An 18,806-nucleotide genomic window follows, 5' to 3' on the forward strand; every position below is an offset into this window, starting at 1 on the left:
CTTTCCCTTTTGTGTATGTTGTTTTTCTTTCATGAGGTTATGACCAAGGAGTCCCAGAGGTAAGTGGCCCTCTAGATTTGAGGCAAATGTGCGCAAGAAGGCAGGGAGAAGGGGCTGGATGTGTGGTTAGGATGCTTGGGGAGGGGGAGATGGCCCAGGTACTCGTCTTTCACTGCTGCATGAGCTTGTAAATTTAGGACATGGGAAAGCTCAGATGAGGGTGCTGGTTGTAATACTGTCTTCCTTGAAAATAAAACATCTTTGTGAGTGATGATAGAGTAGTTATTATTTTACAGACGCAGGCTGCTGTTTTCCTATGACCATGATGCCACCGGGATGAAAATAGAGTCTGAAAAAGATTTTCTGGGCCAAGGTGTGTTGGTAAACCAGCTTTGGGGGAGCGGGGAAGGAATCAACCCCTGATTTGTAGTGTTTGCTGGTTTCTCTGATATAAATACTCTCATGATGGCCAATTTCAGGCTATCAACATGAAACCCCTGAGCTTGGAGTTGGGTGGAGACAGCACAGTCATGAACAAATACTGGCTGGCTCAGGCCTTTGGGCCATTTGGGACTGAAGCAGTGGGGAACTCTGGTTTGAAGTTCCATGAGTAAAGCAGTGCCAACAGTAATGGCTGCCACTGCTTGTATGCTCACTAAGTGGGAGATACTATTCTAAAGACTGTAATCTTTTTTTTTTTATAAATCTAGATACTTTATTTACAAATATTTAGAATAATAGCATTTTCTTACATCAAATGAAGAGTACAGAGGTCTGAATAAGTTCTGGCATAAAAACAGGAAGACTCACTGTAACTTTGGGAGTTGGCGTTGCACCCGGACAAGCTGCAGTCTTTAGTTTGTGATCGCTACCTCATATCCCGATGGGTGGTCAGTTGCTTTTGTCTGTGCAAACATATACACACACCAGCAGGTCACGAGGACCGTATTCTTTATGATCCCTCATTTCCTGGATTAGACAACCGAGACACCTAAGGGTGGATTAACTCTCCAAACGTAAGTACCCAGGGAACCGAGTCAAGATTCCATCCCAGGCAATCTCACCCGAGGGAGCTGTTTGAACACTCCGGGGACCATAACTCATCATTCAGGGTATTTGTTCATTAAGGCTACTTAGCCTAAACTCATGCTGAGTGTTTGGAGTGGCTCATCGCTGTCTCTGTTGGTGTCTGTATTGGTTTCCTATTGCTTCTGTAACAACCAAACTTAGTGGCTTAAAACACAAAATTATCCTAGAATTCTGGAGAAAGTGGCCTTCATCAAGGCTAAAATCAAGGGATCGCAGAGCTGCGTTCCTTCTGGAGGCCCTAGGAGAGAATCCATTCGTTCTTTCCCCTTTTCAGCCGCCCACATTTGTTGGCTTGTGGTTCCAACACTGACTTCTGTCACCATACTTCCTCTCTAAACCCTCCTGTTTCCTTCATGTAAGGACGCATGATTGCACTGAGCACTCTCATGTAATTTGGATAATCCCCATTTTATGACCCTTAATCATACTTGCAAAGCCTCTTTTACCTCGTAGGATAAGCTATTCACAGATTCTGGGGATTACGACATGGACATTTTGAGGGTGGGGACACTATTCAGCCTACTCAAGTGTCCAACAAATATTTTGGGCGGAAATGAAAGAATATGCTGAAGACATCAGGTGCATTTTCTTCAAGCATTGCTAAAAATGGGCTTTGCATTTTCCCTGGATTGAAAACAGAGGTGCTTCATACATAAAAGTGATTCGGACCTTGGAGTCCCGGTGTAAAAAAAATCAGAGTAGGTCAGACAGACTCTGAGGGAGAAAAGCCAGAGGACTGATCCAGGACCAGGTCCCGGGTATGTGACAAAGTCCAGGTATGCGACAGCTCCAGGTGTGCAACGCTTGAAGCACTGGTTATGTGGATGCCCCCAGGTATGTGAGGCAGCCTAGGGCGCTCCCACCACCTGAGTACACACACATCCCTCCAACTGATCCAAGACTTCAGGGACAGACGGTGGTGGGCCCTGCATTGCCCATGCGACCTGGCCCACAGCAGGCCTGTGATGGAGGGCAAATGAGGAAATGCATCTGATTTGGAGACTTTTCAGGAAGCAGACCCCGTAACAGACAGAATGGATCAAAAGTTGATACCTGGGGGATGTTTGGCAGCCATTCTCTCCTGCAGGACAGCCTTCAAAGTGGGCTGCAGAGATTATTTGCATGATGCCAACGAGCTTCATCTGAAGCTTGGATTGTTGTCATGAAAATCCCCTTGGCAGATTTTGTAAAAAAAAAAAAAAAAAAAAGTATTTACCTAGGTAACATATTCACTAAAGGAAAAACTTGGCTAAAATTGTCCATTTCTATTACCCATCCTTGGCTGATTTCTTATGCTGAACATTGCTTTCCTAAGAATTCAGTTTATGCTTGTTTGGCTTTTAAAAATGCCCAAGAGAGATGCCTGTTTCTGTCCAGATTAGTTTCCATCTCACTGGTCACAAAAAGGCCTCGGCTTGCATTACACAGTTGGCAAGGAAAATCAACCTTTGTGTCTTAGTTTTGTGGTGACAGCGGAAGCTCTCTGCCCAGCAGTGGCTGTTTGGCTGGAAGCATTCTTTTCTCAAAGCCCTAAAACTTAAATCCCTGTTTTATTAAGTGAGAGGGAATGTCCAAGAGCCCAGAGCGGGTGACAAGAAGCATCTTCAGGACTAGATATGAAGTCTTCTGATTGCTAAATAGCAGGGGAGAAGGGGTGAGGGGCATATGCGATCACCATGCACCCCCAGACAGGGAATGGCCCCTAGTCTGCCCAGCAGCACACAGTAAGCCACCGGCAGTATTGCTTTTAGGGTCAAGAGCCCAGACTCAAGTTCTAACTCAGGCTCCACCACTTAATTGCTCAATGACCTTAAGCAAATTTAGTTTCCTCATATTTAAAATAACAACAGGACTTACTTAAGAGGATTGTGGTAGGATTGATCAAATTAATCTCAGTAAAGAGCTTAGAGCTTTTAATTGCTCAGTAAGAGTGATAGGCTTTAAGTCTTAATTGAGTTTTCCATTGGAATGATGAACAAACTAAATTACAAATAGTCTAAAAGTAAATAGAAAAAAAACAATTTGAAAAGAGCACTTATGCAATAGAAGAAACAAAGTAAAATACTGGTAGACTGAAACATATCGAAAGTGGAAATTAGGTGCAAAAATATTATAAAGGAAAAGTTAAACAATAAATTGGAAAAAGACTGTAATGTATTTGATAGCCAAAGAATTCATATCCTTTTATATATTAAAAAGTCTAACAAATCTATAAGGAAACATTGAATACATACATCAAGAGAAAATATATACATCAAGTAATAAATATAGAGGAAGTTTTTTCAGTTATGAAAATTGCAAAGAAATCATAATGAAATTTATAATACTCAGTGTTGGTTAGCATGCAAGGTAACAGATATTGACATGTGTATTGGTTTAATTTTCTTGGAGGGCAATTTGAAAATATGTACCACATCTTAGAAATGTCGGTGAAATAGATCTTAAAAATGTCCACCTTAAACAAACAAATAAATAAATAAATGTTACACTAATCAGCAAGGGAAAAAAAAGACAAAAAAAGTCCACCAGATCATTCCACATCTAGAAATTAATGACATATCCGAAATAATTCAACGCAGCGTTATTTTTAAAAAGCGTCAAACCGACAACTCAAATTCCCAACAAAAGAGTAGTATTTAAAATATCTAGTTCTCTAATGAGATATCTTCAAAGAATATTTAATAACCGTGAATCTCAGGCAAAAAGCTAAGGGGACAAAGTGAGAACACAAAGCCATTTCTGGTTCAACCACCCCAAATTCAGAAAAATACGTGTGACGGTAGATCCACATGAAAAAGTATGGAAGGAAAAAAAAAAGCGTGAAAGAAAAAAAAAAGTCTGTAAGGAAAAAAAAATTACGATGTTAGTGATGCTCTCGGGATGAAAATTCGCATTATTTTTATTCCCAGTAATGTTCTGTATTTTTCCAATTTTCTATCATTTCCTTGATAGGAAAACAAGTTGTACTGGAGAGATCAATTGATCGACTGAGTGAGTGGTTAATCCACAGCGTTAGATGTCTCGGCGCGTCCCCGGAGTCGAGTCCCCGCTCCGCCGCAGGCATTCTGGGCCTCCTCGGGTCTTCCAGCCAGGTGCCTACAAAATAAAATAACACACTAGGTCGTCTTGGGTCTTCTTACTGCAAAAACATCCACGTCTGCAGGTTGACATCGGGGAGGGCCAGGTCGCTCTCAAGGACCGGGCCGCAGACTCCCAGGCCCGCGGGGCCCGCCGGGCGCGCTGCCGCACTCAGCGGGGCCCTCTCCAAGGCGGGTTCGAGCCCGAGCTCCCTCATCCCGGTAAACTGGGGCAGCGGCGCTTTTCTTATCAGCGCGGGGGGCTTCTGATCCACGGCGGGAAAGGACAGACTGCCTGCTGCCTGCGATGCGCTTTTGTGTCACCCGGTAGCTAACCTCCGGCCTCAGCACGCCCCCCGTCCCCCGCAACTGCCACCTTTCCAAGTGTTTCCCTAAATGTACCCCATTTTCAGAGACTCCTCGTGTGCGTCATTAATCGGGCTCTTTGCAATTTACAAACCACGTCACACAATCCGGGGTCCAAACACAGCTTACAAGATGACATTTCGGGCAAAAGAGCGTTAAAATTCAAGATTTTTAACTTCTACGTTTTAGTTATAGTATAATCCTTTCCAAGGAGGCCCCGGGACATCCAACCCAGACCTGGCAAAATGTACGTATCGAGCCAGCCAGGAGTCGAACCTAGAATCTTCTGATCCGTAGTCAGACGCGTTATCCATTGCGCCACTGGCCCCGTACACGCTGGCCGCCTGAGGGGTGTGCAGACAAGGTAGTGTGGCCATACCAGTCACCCCTGCATTTCCGCCGCGTCCCCGCCGCACAGCCCTGCACGCTCCTCCTTTCCCGACAAGCACGCTCCGCCGATGCGCGGCGGCGACGTCACGGCGCCCCGGCCCACGGCGTCGGAGAGCGTCTCCTGCGTGCTCTCGCGCGCGCACTAAGTTTGTCCCCGGCCGCCTCCCGTTCGCTCGCAGGCCTGGCGGGGCGCGGGAGAGGGGTGGGACCAGGCTGGACGCTGCTGCGGTCGCCGTGCCAGGGTGACCGGTAGAGCCGTAGCCGAGGTGGCGGCGCGGGGCGGAGCAGACGGAAAGAGGAGGAAGGAGGTGGTGGTGCAGGATGGCGGCGGCGACGACCTACGAGAGCCTGAAGCTGTGAGTCCTGCGGGTCGGAGTCCACTGAGCGAAAGGGCCTAAGGGGCGGCGGGAGGGGCGGCAGGTGCGGGACACTGGCCCCGGGGAGGGTTTCCGAGTCCCTGGACGGCGGGCCGGGTGTTGAAGCCCTTCGTTCCTCGCTTTCCTCGCCGGGCGCGGCCTCCCCAAGGCCCCGCCCGAGTCGCCGCACGCCGGAGGGCGACAGTCTCGCCAGCCTCTCTCCGTCCCTCTCGGCCTCAGCGCCCACGGTGGAAGAGCGAAGCTGCAGACTGGCCTTCCCGTTCCTCCCCACTTCTGTTTTTGGAGAGGTGGAGGCCAAGTTTGTCCTTACTGCTTAGCAGAGAAAGGAGATTTTTCTTATTTAAGGGACCCATACATAGCACGTTGGAGTCCACACGTACTGCCATGGGTTCATTAAATAAGAAAAACCGACAAACCTTTATCTAGGCATCGAAACCTGCTTGACCAGTCTTTAGGATGCAGAAAAAACGTAAAGTACAGTCAGTACTCTTAAGGTCCTGAAAGATTGACTTGGCTTTAAATATTATACAGCTGAAGCGTAAAGTAGGTTTTAAAATCCAGATGGACAACCAGAGGCTAATCTCGAGAATTTTGACTTTTTTGTAAAGCCAAGTTCTTGAGGCTTGGAGAAATAGGCTCTGGTTTGTTAAAGTTGTAAATTAGGTATTTGTAAGGTTTTTGGCTCGTCCTGGATAAATAAAAATATGTTTATTTTTCTTAGCATTACCATCTCGCCCCTACACTTTTTTCGTGTGTGAATAACTTTGTTCTACTCACTTTGTGTGTAATGCTTTACCTCTAGACTTTGAAAATTCAGTGGCCGCAGTCTGAGAGAATGTCTTTGGCTGCACAAGCAAATATAATCTTTGAGAAGCTCATCCATCCCTAAATAAGTTAAAATGTCTTGGTACTTAGGTATAGGTATTTCCTTTGCACGGATATGAAGACATCAGAATGTGGTTTGGGCACTTCCTATGTTCCCCAGAACCTCAAGCTCACTTTACTTTCTGGAAGGTTCAATTTTAAGTTAAGGACGCAAAGCAGGGAGTGAAGTCATCTACTCAACATCAGATATTTTGTAGAAAAGATGAAGATTACTTTTATCTGAGCCCACTCCGTTTGCCGTTCTGTTTACTGTATTACTGTAATTCTCTTTGAAAACCCCAGCTGCACATTTCCCTCCAGATTTTCCTGGCCAAGTTTCCTTATTCTCTTCCAAGTCCCCTTTGCAAGGTGATCACCTTGTTGGTGAATGAATCAATCCAGCAAAGTTTTTTTGACCAGAGGACTGGCTAGGCCAGTGTCATGTGTGCTCTGTTGGCTAATTGGGTTATTACTGTCTATCTGATAGTTACCAAAGGGTTTAATATGATCCTACACTAGGTCTCAAATGTGTTTAGACAATACGGAGCCTTGGCTCGATATAGCTGAGCGTCAAGTTACAGAATGCAACTGAATTTTCCTGTGGTAAAGACAGAATGGGATGGAGAACTTGAGCATTGTGATGATTGTTTATGAGCTGCCAAGGAGGCACTAAATTCACCAGCCCAGACCTAAAAAAGAAAAGAAAAAAGCTCTACATCCATAAGAGTAAGGAAATTTGGCCTTTAAGTGGTGAGGCTGATGCTTTTATATTGATTTTTGTGAGTAGTGGAAACTATAAATTTGGGCAAAAAGGAAATCTGGGGTTATGTGAAAGTCATCCTCTAAGTTGTCAGTCCTTAACTTTTTTTGAGTGCTTCTGTAAATGTGAAGATATAACTTTTGGCAACTTTGTTTTTCTTTACCAAGGAGTTCCTGATTTGGAGTCACTGCTCTTATTCCTTCTTTTTGGCTCTTTTTGCTGTGCGGCATGCCGTTCAAGGTTTTTAAATATGGCCCTGACCTTAGGAATATTCTTTTTAGGTGCATTTGGAGGTGGAAGTGGTTTCTGACCATATAAGAATTAGTAGGACGTAATAGCCATTTTAGAAAAACGTGTCTCGAGATGTGTTTTAAGATCCATTCAAGAGACCGTTTGATAATATTTTATTACAAAAATATTGTCACTGGGTTTATTTAAAAGTTGAAGTGCTTGAGATTTTAAATAATAATTTTTTCTACATTATGCCGTCCATTCTCTGGTCCATCTCTGTCCTGCTATGAAGTTCACCTTCCTCATTGCCCTGGTTTTATCCTTACTCCTCTGCTTACAATCTCCTGTTCCACTTTATGGATCTGTAGGATTAAGTCCACATTTTTTAGCCATCTGTATTTTAGCCTCTTCACAATATGTCCCCTAACTTTATTTTCCATAACTGCCCAATGCTCCCCACTCTCTCTTTCCTCCAGACTCGGAGACTCTCTTAGCTTCAGGCTTGGACTTATTTTGGGCCTTCTACCCAGAATGCCTTCTTCCTCTCTCCCCTCTTTACCCACGGATCACATCATGGTAGAGCTGAGCGGTCTCAGGCTTTTTTAGTCAGAACAGACTTAGATTCACATCCAGACCTTGCTACTTGCTTTGCGTAGCACGTTACTTAATCTTTCTAAATTGGTTTTTCGTCTGTACAATGAGAATATTACCATTTTACTATCATAAGGACTGAAAGAGAGTGTAGATGAAATATCCATTGTATTTAACAGATACTCACTTTCTCTGAGAAGCCTTTTTTCCCCCACATCTTGCCAAACTTCCCTGGGCTGCCATACCAGTCTACTGTCACAGGGACTACATGTCGAACGTCCATCGGTTTGCACATTCTTTCTCTCGGGTTGATTAACAGTATATTTACAGTCACATGGACAAGAGGCTGAGAGAATAGAATCATCAATCCGTAGCACAGTTCGAACCACTCACTTTGCCGTTAAGAAACGATGCAATCATTATGTATACTTTGTTTCTCCAGCTATGCTGCAGATACGTGAGACACATTAGAAACACCTTAACGCTGGTTTCTTCCCTAGTCCTCAGTGCCTAGCATCAAACCTCGTGCAGAGCGGATCCTCAGTGAATCACTGAGGAAATGAAAGGAACTTGCCAGCGTAGAACACCTACCAGCGCTTGAGAAGTCGAACACAATCTGAAGTAATTTGGAATGTGTTCTTTTGAAGTAGCAGCAGCTTTCGTCATTTCGTGTATATTAATGTATTTCCAGTGCCTCTGGGAGGTCACTGGTTGATATATACCCTGTCATTGCTGAAGACAGGGAAATAATTGCCCTTGGCCCCACAGTCAGGTCACACAGCCCAGCCGGGCGAACTGGCCTTGGAACACAGCAGGCCTGGAGTCCGGTGATCTTTCCATTACACTGCATTATTCAGACTACCTTTTTTCTCTGATCACATTGCTCTCGCCTTAGTCCTCAGACATGTTTCGTGTAGAATGAGTCACTTATAATTGAAAATAGTTGTCATGCCCATATGGATTTTTAATGTAGAAAACAATATTGATTTGTTCAGAATGTTAAATTCATACTTTTTAAACATCCAGGCAGTTCTAAATATCCTATTTTGCAGCTCTTTTTTCTTTTTACATCATTTGTAGAAGCATGAATGTCAGACAGTGATAAATTTGAAATTACAATAGAAATTCATTATTGGAAACATTTAAAGCACAGGTGTGGTTTTTTGGTTTTTTTTTAAAGGTCAACTGAAATCGGTATAAGGCACGAAATCCTTTAGAAAGCGAACCAGGCTGCAGCTTGCCTCTTCAGTTAGGAAGTCACCTTTCTTCTTAAGAGACTGTCGTCCTGTGAGGTCAGTCAGGGCAGATGTGGTGCAACCCTGAGAACTGAGAACGGGTGTAAACTAACCAAACGGATGGAGACACACGTGGTCTGTCTCGTGCAACGAATCCTCAGATTATTCACACATCTCTGCAAGGAGGAATGGAGGCAAGCTAAGATTTTCTTCATAGAGTTAGGCGCAGATGACAGGGAGTTTGTGTCCAGGGCATTGGACGAGTGGGGATTCAGGCTAGAAAGTCTCAATTGGTGGTGGTGTGCCTCAGACCGCTGGCCGCGTTTGTATTAAATGCATGTCCAGAGCCCTGCAGGAAGCCGACTGCAGGTCCATCTCTGAAGGTGGGGCCTGGTACCTGCACGATCAGCCGGCCATCCTGGTAGTTCTTTGCACTCTGGCGGGCCCTTTAGGGCCAGGTGAAGCTGGGCGAGGACCAGAGCATGCATTAGGAGAGCGCTCTGCGGGACCTGGGCTCTGGAAGACCTTGCTGCGAGTTAAAGCTTCGTAGTAGATGGCATTTAGACCTGGTCCTGTGGAGAATGGGTTTTGGAGACGATGGGTTTTAGGATGTACTCAGAAGAGAAAGTGGGTGGGGCCTCAGGGTTTTGAGGGAGAAGATGGAATTCCAATGAATTGGCTTTCTAGAACTATCAGCTGGGGTTCGGGATTGGATTGGGCTCCTGGGTTGTCTGCGAGGAACCTGGGCTACAGGACAGGTGCCCCAGCAGTCAGTCACTAAGTGAAGGAGAGACTGCTGGGCCCCAAAGGGAGGGCGAATGAGGGGCGGTGGGAGCACCTTCTGAGAATGGGTGTAGTAGGCCCAGAGGACCCTTTAACTATTTGAGTTTTTACTTTTTGCTAGTCAGTCTAGTAAAATGTTTTGCCTGTATATTTTCAACCAGAGATATGGTATATGTGATCATTAAGACATTGATTACATTCTTTACGTAAGATTTTTGAAGAAATGTGTTCTTGCTACAGTTTTGTGACATGACACTCACCATTCTTCTATGCAAATAGTAATTTTATTATTGTTAGTTTAAATTGTAAAATACACAAAACATAAAATTTACCATTTTAACCATTTTTAAGTGTACAGCTCAGTGGCGTCAAGCACATTCACACTGTTGTGCGACCGTCACCACCATCCATCTCCAGAACTCTTCATCTTGCAAAACCAAAATTCTGTCCCCATTAAGCAACTCCCCATCCCCACTACTGCCAGCCCCTGGGAACCGCCATTTTACTTTCTGTCTCTAGAAATTTGATTACTCTTTAAGTACGTCATATATGTGGAATCATACAGCATTCGTCCTTTCGTGACTGGCTTATTTCACTTAGCACAGTGTCCTCAGAGTTCATCTGTGTCAGGATTTCCTTTCTAAAGCTGGACGATGTTTTATATGTACACTCCATTTCGTTTATCCATTCTGTCAGTGGACCCTTAGGTTGCGTCTGTCTTTTTCGCCGTCGTGACTAATACTGCTGTGAACATGGGTGTATAAATATCTCTGAGACGTTGCTTTCAGTTATTTCGACTACGTGCACAGAAGTGGAATCGCCGGATCACGTGGTAATTCTGTTTTTAATTAACGCTGTAGCAGCCGCATCACTTCATTGTTTCACCAACAGTGCACGGGGTTCCAGTCTCTCCACGTCCTCATCAACATTTGTTACTCTGTTTGGTTTTTGGTCAAAGGCATTCCGATGGGTACGAGGTCAGCAAATAGTAATATTTTTGAAGTAGGTTGTTTTACTCATTGTGATTTGACAGGATTTCGAAGAGGTTAATTGTTGCCTGAAATATATAAATATTACATGGGGAAAAAAAGGTATGTTTTTCAGACACTAAAAAATCACATTGCAAACAATGAAAGAAAAAAAAACCTGATGTTTATATTATAATTAAATATATTACCTTTCTTAAAATTTAACAAGGGTCATTTTTTAAAAGCACTTAAAATTTATTGAATGGCTGTAAGATTAAGAGCATTTATATTAAACAATGAGAATTGTCTTTGTTGAATTGAACTTTCTGTTTCCTGTGATTTCTTTTTTCTTTTGTCCCATACTTTTTTCTTTTAATCCATAAAAGCACAATAGTCAACTGAACATAAATTGTCAATCGGAAGTAATTGTTATCTAAGTATTACGTTATTTTGAAATATCTTCCAAAATATGTGTCATCTTAATGGAAACTCGAACTCTGGGTTCACATTGAATCCTCTGTCTTGAAAGAAACAAGCTAGTATTCTTGTTTAGTTAGAGTTAATACCTACATGATTCCGATAACCTCACCAGACAGTTTGTCTAGGACGAGAGTTCCTTTCGCTACACAGTGTCACCATGAACTTTAGAGATTCAGTGTCAGCAGCAGGATAATTTCATAAAATAAGTCATGTGAGAGAGTTTTATGGAAATGAGAGACATCACAGCAACTGAGGGCCATTCTTTTTGCAGCAGGGAGAGGATTTTCTCCTGGACTTTGGGTTATTGAGTCTTGAGTCTTGGTTTTCATGTATTTATTACATTGAGAACTCAGTAGAGCCTGTCAACTAGTTAATTTCCAAAAACGCCAGGCAGAACTTGGCTTCAGTGACAGTTCTTAGACTTTATAATCAGAGTATACTCCCTCTTTTTTTCTTACTAGTTATAGGATAACATCAAATCCAGTTAAAGTTTGACCTGTCAAGATCTTAGGAGAAAACAATTTTTAAAGTTCTGTTTACTCTGTCACTGAGCCAAAGAAAACGTTAAAGAAGAGCCATATATAAAAATCAGCTTAATGTGTTTGCTGACTAATTACGTTATATTCTTTAAGAAAATTGAGCTTCTGCTATCTTGCGTGAGAAATCCCAAGGGGAGTGGATAAGCTCAGAGTCCTTGTCTGCAGAGGCTTGGTAGCCTGTTTGGGGAAGAATAAAAACAAACCTAGCAATGAAACCATACGCACCAGCAAAAATTATACCACTGGCCGTTTATTCAGGTGTTTCTGAGGGTAAGTGCCAGAGAGTTAAAGTTAATTTGTCTAGCTTTTGAAATGAAACCTGGGGAGCATAAGACTTACAGAATAAAGTTTGCTAAATAAAACAGGTATACTTCAGATCAATACGAAGGCCAATTAAAGAGCGGTGGGAGATGGAGGGAGGGAAAGGAGAAGAGGAAGACAGCAGAGGGATACATAGGTAGGTGACTGCGAGTCAGGATGACACCCGCTGTTAGAGTTAGTGCGATTCTGAGTCATCGCTTTTCATGGCTCTGGGCTGGAACTCTGCGTCAACCCACAATTACTCATATTTTTGTTTTTCATATTTTTGTTTTTCATATTTTCAGACTTTAAACTTAATTTTTATTTTAATCTAATACATGTATATAGTTTAAAAGTAAATAGTACACAAAACTAATAATTAAAGAGAGCATCCTAGCATCCTTCTGCACACTCAGTCACACCGCCCCGGGGACATCCGCTTCCGACCTCTTATGCGATGTCTTCTGTTTACTCCACATTCCTAAACAATGTGTTTGTGCTGCTGCTTCCTGATTTTTTAGTTTTAGTCTTCTGATGACTTCCTACTGCAGAAGATGAGAAATCAGCTTTTATACTCTTTTTCCTCTCCTCTCCTCTCACTGTAGTTACAGTAAAATAGTGTTCATATCGTTTCGGTTATGTACACATCGTTCAGATGAAGTCAGTAGTGCATTACAATTACATTTCCTCATAAAACATTCTATTTTTCCTAGAATTAAAAAGTGCCCGTTTTCTTTTTATTTGCTTGACTTTTTTTTAACGTACGTATTGCTAATTAATCTTCAGTGTCTATGGCAGCAAAAAAAAAAACTGCTTTCAGACATGTCAAGTAACTGTCAGTTCATTTTCTTCCCTGGGACTCACCTCCGGGAACCTCTGTCTCCTGCTTTCGTTTGCTCCAGCCGTTCCTCAGGCCTTTCGTGTAGCTGTCATCCTGGAACCTGTTTTCACCATCATCGTGAGAATTCCTGTCTCTCTCCTGTTTTGTATTCCAAGTCTAACTCTGGATTTACTCCATGTTTGTGAAACACATTTTTCCTTCTTTCTAAGAAAGAGTGAAAGAGAGGTATCTTTTCACAGATGACACACGTGAAAATGTTTTCATTCTATCCTTGCACTTGTTTGATAGTGTGGCTACATACAGAATTTTCAGTTAGAAATTATTATCGTCCAGAATTTTAAAGATCTTTCTGTCAAACAGTCCATTGTGTAACTATTGATTAATCCATTAGTGTGGCTGTTGAATATTCCAATGCTTCTGTCTCTTGATTTTTTTTTTCTGGAAACTTTTAGGATTGTCTCTGTACGGTGTTTTGAAGTTTTATGTTTTGCTCTGTGTGTGTGTGTGGTTGTGTGTTCGTGTGTGTGTGTTCTAATTTGGTGGGCCTTTTCCATCTGTCAACTTGTCCTTTGGTTTGAGGGATTTTTTGTTTTGCTTTGTTTGCACCATTTCTTTGATGATTTCTTTCCTTTTTTCCTTCTGTGATCTTCTGGAATTTCTGTAAAATGGATGTTGAACATCCTGGATCTTTCCCTCTTTCTCCTCTCTTTTTCTCTCTCTCTCTCCTCTTCTTCCCCTCCCCGATGCTTTCCTGTTTTTCAGCACTTATTGTTTTATTCTGTTCTCAAGGAGAGTTTTTCCATTTTATCTTCCATTTTATCTTTCGGTCTCGTTAAATGATTTCCACTGTCAGCCAAGAACATGTTCTTGCTTTCTGAGTCTTTTTTTGTAGCACCTTGTTCATGTTTCATAAATGCTGGTCTTTTCTCTGAGGCTATTAATTATAAATTTGTTTTGAAATTTTATTATGTTCTCTGCAGTTCATTTACCCAAAGCTGTTTTTCTGTTTCTTTTGGTCTCTGTCTTCTGTGATGGAAGCTTTTCTTAAATATCTGGTGATCCCTGGTTGTCATTTCATGTTTAAGAATGAAGCACTAAATATTTGATTGGAAGGTGTGTGAGTGGGTCAGGACTTGTCAAGTAGTGGCCTGAACTGTAGAGCGATTGGGCAGCAACTCAACTCTTTAATGGTGGGGAGGGGCCAGTAAGTTTCTTCAGAGACAGTACTCAGAGCTCCAATGGGGGTTTTTCCGAGGGAGATGCTTGACCACCAGCGTTCTGGGAATCTGGCGGAAGAGGAAAGTTGGTTGGTTTGTCCAGTCTTACGCAGACCTTCTCTGTGTCTCCTGACTTCACTTGGCTCTCTCACGTGGTTCCCAGCGTCGCTCGAGGTCTGGAGTCCAGAGCTGGTTTTGTTGAACTGCTCTGTTAAGTCCCATGGTCAGGGAGGGCAGGCGCTCGGACACTGAGGTCTGGGCGGGGATCTCATTGCTCCTTACACTTCTCACTGCCTCACGTGCCACCTCAGCTCAATCTCCCCGCCACCCCCCCATACCCCCTCATGTCCGCAAACCTTTTCCCTCTCGTTCTTGAGGCTTTTCACGGTGCTACTGCTGGAGTCTCTGGAGCTTGCTTTGTTGGCCCTCACCCCGTAGGCAATTAGATGGTGTGGTGACTTGACTCAGTGCAGTAGCCCGTTTCCAAGCACTTGTCCCGTTAAACCTGTGCTTGAATGATAAGTCTACGCCCCACAGCCCGCACCCACCTGTTGTGCTCCCCAGGCCCCATCGGCTGAAAGGATACCGAAGTTTTTTCTGTGGAGGACTTTCATTTTATTCTACTTCTATTAAAATTTTAGTTTGTTGATCTCATTTCAGGTGTGTCTGTCCAGACTGGAATTGGCATATATTGTTTCATTTTCTCATGAAAGAAATTTCATTTTCTAACTTTGTAATTTTAAGGAGTCTAAGAACATAGAGAAGTCATCAACTTTGTGATTATTAGGAATGCAACAGTAAAGGCCTAGTTCTGTAGCTGCATATTTTTTTTGTGTATGATTTAAAGTCTTAATCCAATATGCATATATTTTGTCAGTGTTCTCATACCCATACAGATCAGTTTTAAATTTAAATGCCAAGTTAGGACAGACTTTTTAATTGGGATACTTTTTTTGTTCCACTTAGAAGTTTCACAGGTGAGAAGCTTAAATGCATTCGTAAAAATAGAGGTAGTCGAAATGTAAGCTACCGAGGGAAAGCATTAGCATTTCTCTGTTGGCTGTTTATTTAGATGCAAGCTTTGTGCATTGTACTAAGTGGGGGAATGAGGTGGTATGTTGATTAATCATCTTTTTATATTAAGAATAACATTAGTTATTAAAGAAGTAACACAGCATGTGTGCGGAAAAGTAAATCGTCCTGTCGCCCAAATGCAGCTATGAACTTAGAAGAACATAGGCCCCTGAGCAGTGTGAAGAAAACAGATGTGATGAAACCCATGGACTTCGCTCCGGTCAAACCTGTGTAGCCTTCCTCAGATCTTACTGGAAGCCAGTTGTCTCCTGTAAAACCAGAGCAGCTGAGTAGGAGCGTAGGCGGTGGCTTTGTCAAGAGACTAAACGCAGCAGAAGAGTTCAAAAACAAAACCCAGTGGTCTGAGGTCATTTAGTAAAATAACGTGGCCACCATTTTGTGCGGTGTCTGAGTGCTGGGCATGTCTTGTGCGTTCTGTCATTTACCCTCACCTATCACTTACATCTTTTTAATGGAGAGAAAGCTGGGCTGGCAAGTTTAGTGGTTTGTTCTGGGTCCTATGTAGTAAGTCTGGAGTTGGAATTAAAACTAGGTGTGTAAGAGTTTAAAACCTGTAATTTTTTTTTTTTTTTACCGAACTATATTAGGATTCAAAGGCATTCTCTTTCAGTAGGATGGCACAGAAATTGACATGTTCAAAATAGACCCAAGTCATCAAGAAAACATTGTTACTAATAGTAAGAAATAAGGGGACACCTTTGTTTAATAAAATTTAAATTAAAGACTTGTATCACTTAGAAACCCAAACACCAGGTATCAATGCCTCTCATTCATTAGTGCCAGGAAGATAAAGTGTTTCTATTTCTGGGTGTGTTTTGGCTAGGGGTTAATGGGAAGGTTACTTCATTCTAGAGGGGATTTGAATACTGTATTACTTTTCTGTTGCTGCTGTGCCTAATTACTGTAAACTTAGAAACTTAAAATAATACAAATATATTACCTCATAGTTCCCGTAGGTCAGAAGTCCACCACGAGTCTCACTGGGCTAAAATCAAGGTGTCAGCAGGCCTGCATTTCATGCCGGAGACTCTGGGGGAAGAATCCACTCACAGACTTATTCAGGGTGTTGGCCAAATCCAGTTCCTTGTGGTTGTGGGCCTGAGGTCCCTGTTTCCTTGCCGGCTATCAGCATGGGGCCACCCTTAGCTTTCACAGGCCTCTCCCCTGTCCTTGCATGTGGCCTCAACATTTTAGGAGCCATCAGCAGTTTGTCACATCCTTCTCATGATTAAAATCTCTCCTTCCCTATTTGCTGCATCTCTGTGGTTTGCTTTTAAGGGCTAATGTGATGACATGGGGCCCACCCCAGCAACCCAAGATGATCTCCCTATTTTAAGGCCAGTTGAATCATAACCTTAATTCTATCTGCAGGGCAGTACCTAGATTGAATGAATAATCTTGGGGGGACATCTTTAGAATTCTACCTACCACAATCAGTTTTACAATAAAACTCTTAATTTGCAGCACATTCTGCCTGCAATTTAATTGTTCAAACTTTTAACTATGCAAAGTAAAAATGATGGCTGGAAAAAGTAGCAGGGTGTAACATCTGCTGTCTGTTTTAGGCTAACATTGTTTTTGTATTAAAGCTTTTTTCTTTTTATAGACTCACATCTTCACAAATAAATCAAGAAGGACATTCATGGATAATTTTTTATTATTCCAGAGCATTTGTCGTTGATAAATCAGACCTCTGTTTTATATAGTCTTGATATTTTGGGTGAGGATTAACTCCTAATAGGCAACTCTGTTTGTTATTTTGGAATGGAACTTTTTCCAGATTTATTTTTGTCATATTGTGAGTTGAAGAATATATTTCTTATAAACATGAAGATTTACGTCGATGTGAGTTCTATCCAGATATGTAGGAAGATATTTTAGATCTTGAAATATTAAGAAACTTGGGATTATTATGAGGAAGGTGTATTTTTCACTGTAATTCTGGGGCCAAAATGTGAAACCTAGGTATTTTTACTTTTAGAATAACATTATTAGAATAATTACACCCCATTAATTATCAGTTTAATACAATTGAGGATACTTATGAATTAAAGCATAGCTATGTGGCTAATATATTACCATTCATGTATCCCAGTTATATGTTTAAACAAAATAAACTGGGATATACCTCGATTCCAGTATCTTCCTGTCAAAATTGCTCAGATACTGTTCGTGTGACAAAGATATCGAGACCTCCATTGTATGATTTCTTTAAAATGTGAATTGAGTAACCTCTCATGAAAATTTACTACTTTTCTCCCTTCTCAGGTGAAGGATGTTTTCGTTAATGATAAAAAGTTATACCTGTGAGCCAGCCTTTCATAAATGTTCATTTAATTCTCATTTCTGTGAGGTATTTAGGGTGAGCATTCTCATTCCCAGGCTTAATTAAGGGCAGTGATTTCTTTGATCACAGTTGTGTTTTACATGTTGTTTCATTTAATCCTCAAGGGGATTGATCTCCTCCTCCTCCTCCTCCTCCTCCTCCTCCTTCTCCAACCCCCCCCCCCCCCCCCCCCCCCCCTCCCCCCCCCCCCCATCGCCCTACATATCTTATTTTCTTCATAGCATTTGCCACTGTCTGAAATCACTGAATTACTTTCTTGCATATTGATTGTCTTCCCTAATAGAATGCAAGCTCTGATCCAGGGACTTTGTACCTAAAAAAAGGCCTGGCCTGGGGTAGACACTCATAACTTGGCCAGCATTACATTGCTAGTAATAGGAAAGTCAGGATTAGAACCTCTGTGTTTACTGCAGATCTTGAGGGCTTTTCAGTGTCGCTGCTCCAAATGCAGTGCCTTGTAATGTGTCGAAGTAGTGTTTTGATTAGAAGCTTGTGATCAGTTATGTGAGTGTTGAGTTTCGGGCTTACGTGTGTGTCGATTGCCTGTGATCTGGATGATTGCTTCAGCATTACTGGGACTAGAACAAATCATCGGTAGGTGACAACACCAAAGCAGCATTGGGAACAGACCATTTCTTATCCGTGTTATAATCATTTTAAAAATAAGATAACAGCGGAGAGATTTTTTGTTATTCATTTGAACCTTATGAAAAGAACTCATAAAGGCCTTTAGAGTTGGGACAGGATGTTCTGTGATAGCACCAGCCATTGTATAAAAGCATTTCTCATGACTTCCAGGTCCCAAGCTTCTAAGCCCTAGAGAATGCAGTGGAACATCTGCCCAGGCACCTACACAGCGTTTAAAAGGTTGGGGGTGTGGGGTATAGAATGAGGCTTATCAAAAGCCATCTGATTTAGAGACAGCAGTGTTTTCAAAAGCTTATAAAAACAAGTCCTGTTTTTCAGGTCTGCTTTTTAGTAAATAATTTTTTTTTTTCTTATTTGGTTTTTATGTATCATCTATCTCCTAATGCTTCTGTAATGCTTGGCACATGGTAGCTTTTCAATATATTGACTTACTCTTAGAATGCAACTTATACTTGTATAAAATGTTCTGCACATATGGGCTACTTTAAATCATTTTTTAAAATTCTAATAGGGGTATGAGCAGATTGTGTGAAATTTGTTATATTTTATTTTGTTTCAGGGGCTTTCACTTTGTTTATATATATTTATATATAAAACATTTAAAGCTA

The 18,806-nt window shown here is 42.0% G+C and overlaps 1 protein-coding gene, 1 long non-coding RNA gene and 1 other non-coding gene across 3 annotated transcripts in view; 1 reads left to right on the top strand and 2 right to left on the bottom strand.

The window, feature by feature from the left end:
• Window positions 1-3,225: 3,225 nt before the first annotated feature.
• LOC112482053 lies at window positions 3,226-4,865 on the bottom strand. The gene is made up of 2 exons (XR_003047174.1): window positions 4,770-4,865; window positions 3,226-4,185 (listed from the first exon to the last, which is right to left on the bottom strand). It is a non-coding gene; the product is annotated as an uncharacterized LOC112482053 (long non-coding RNA).
• On the bottom strand, window positions 4,788-4,860 carry TRNAR-ACG. The gene has a single exon. It is a non-coding gene; the product is annotated as a tRNA-Arg (tRNA).
• A 200-nt stretch (window positions 4,866-5,065) lies between the features above and the next one.
• The window catches only part of SACM1L (SAC1 like phosphatidylinositide phosphatase), a 50,664-nt gene continuing 36,923 nt past the window's right edge, over window positions 5,066-18,806 (top strand). Inside the window, exon 1 of the mRNA XM_025048931.1 lies at window positions 5,066-5,278. Within this exon, the coding sequence (XP_024904699.1) occupies window positions 5,244-5,278 (35 nt within the window). The 5' untranslated portion in view covers window positions 5,066-5,243. The remainder of the gene's footprint in view (window positions 5,279-18,806) is intronic.

The sequence above is a fragment of the Pteropus alecto genome, unplaced genomic scaffold (genome assembly GCF_000325575.1).
Source record: "Pteropus alecto unplaced genomic scaffold, ASM32557v1 scaffold156, whole genome shotgun sequence".
Classification (NCBI taxonomy): Eukaryota; Metazoa; Chordata; class Mammalia; order Chiroptera; family Pteropodidae; genus Pteropus; species Pteropus alecto.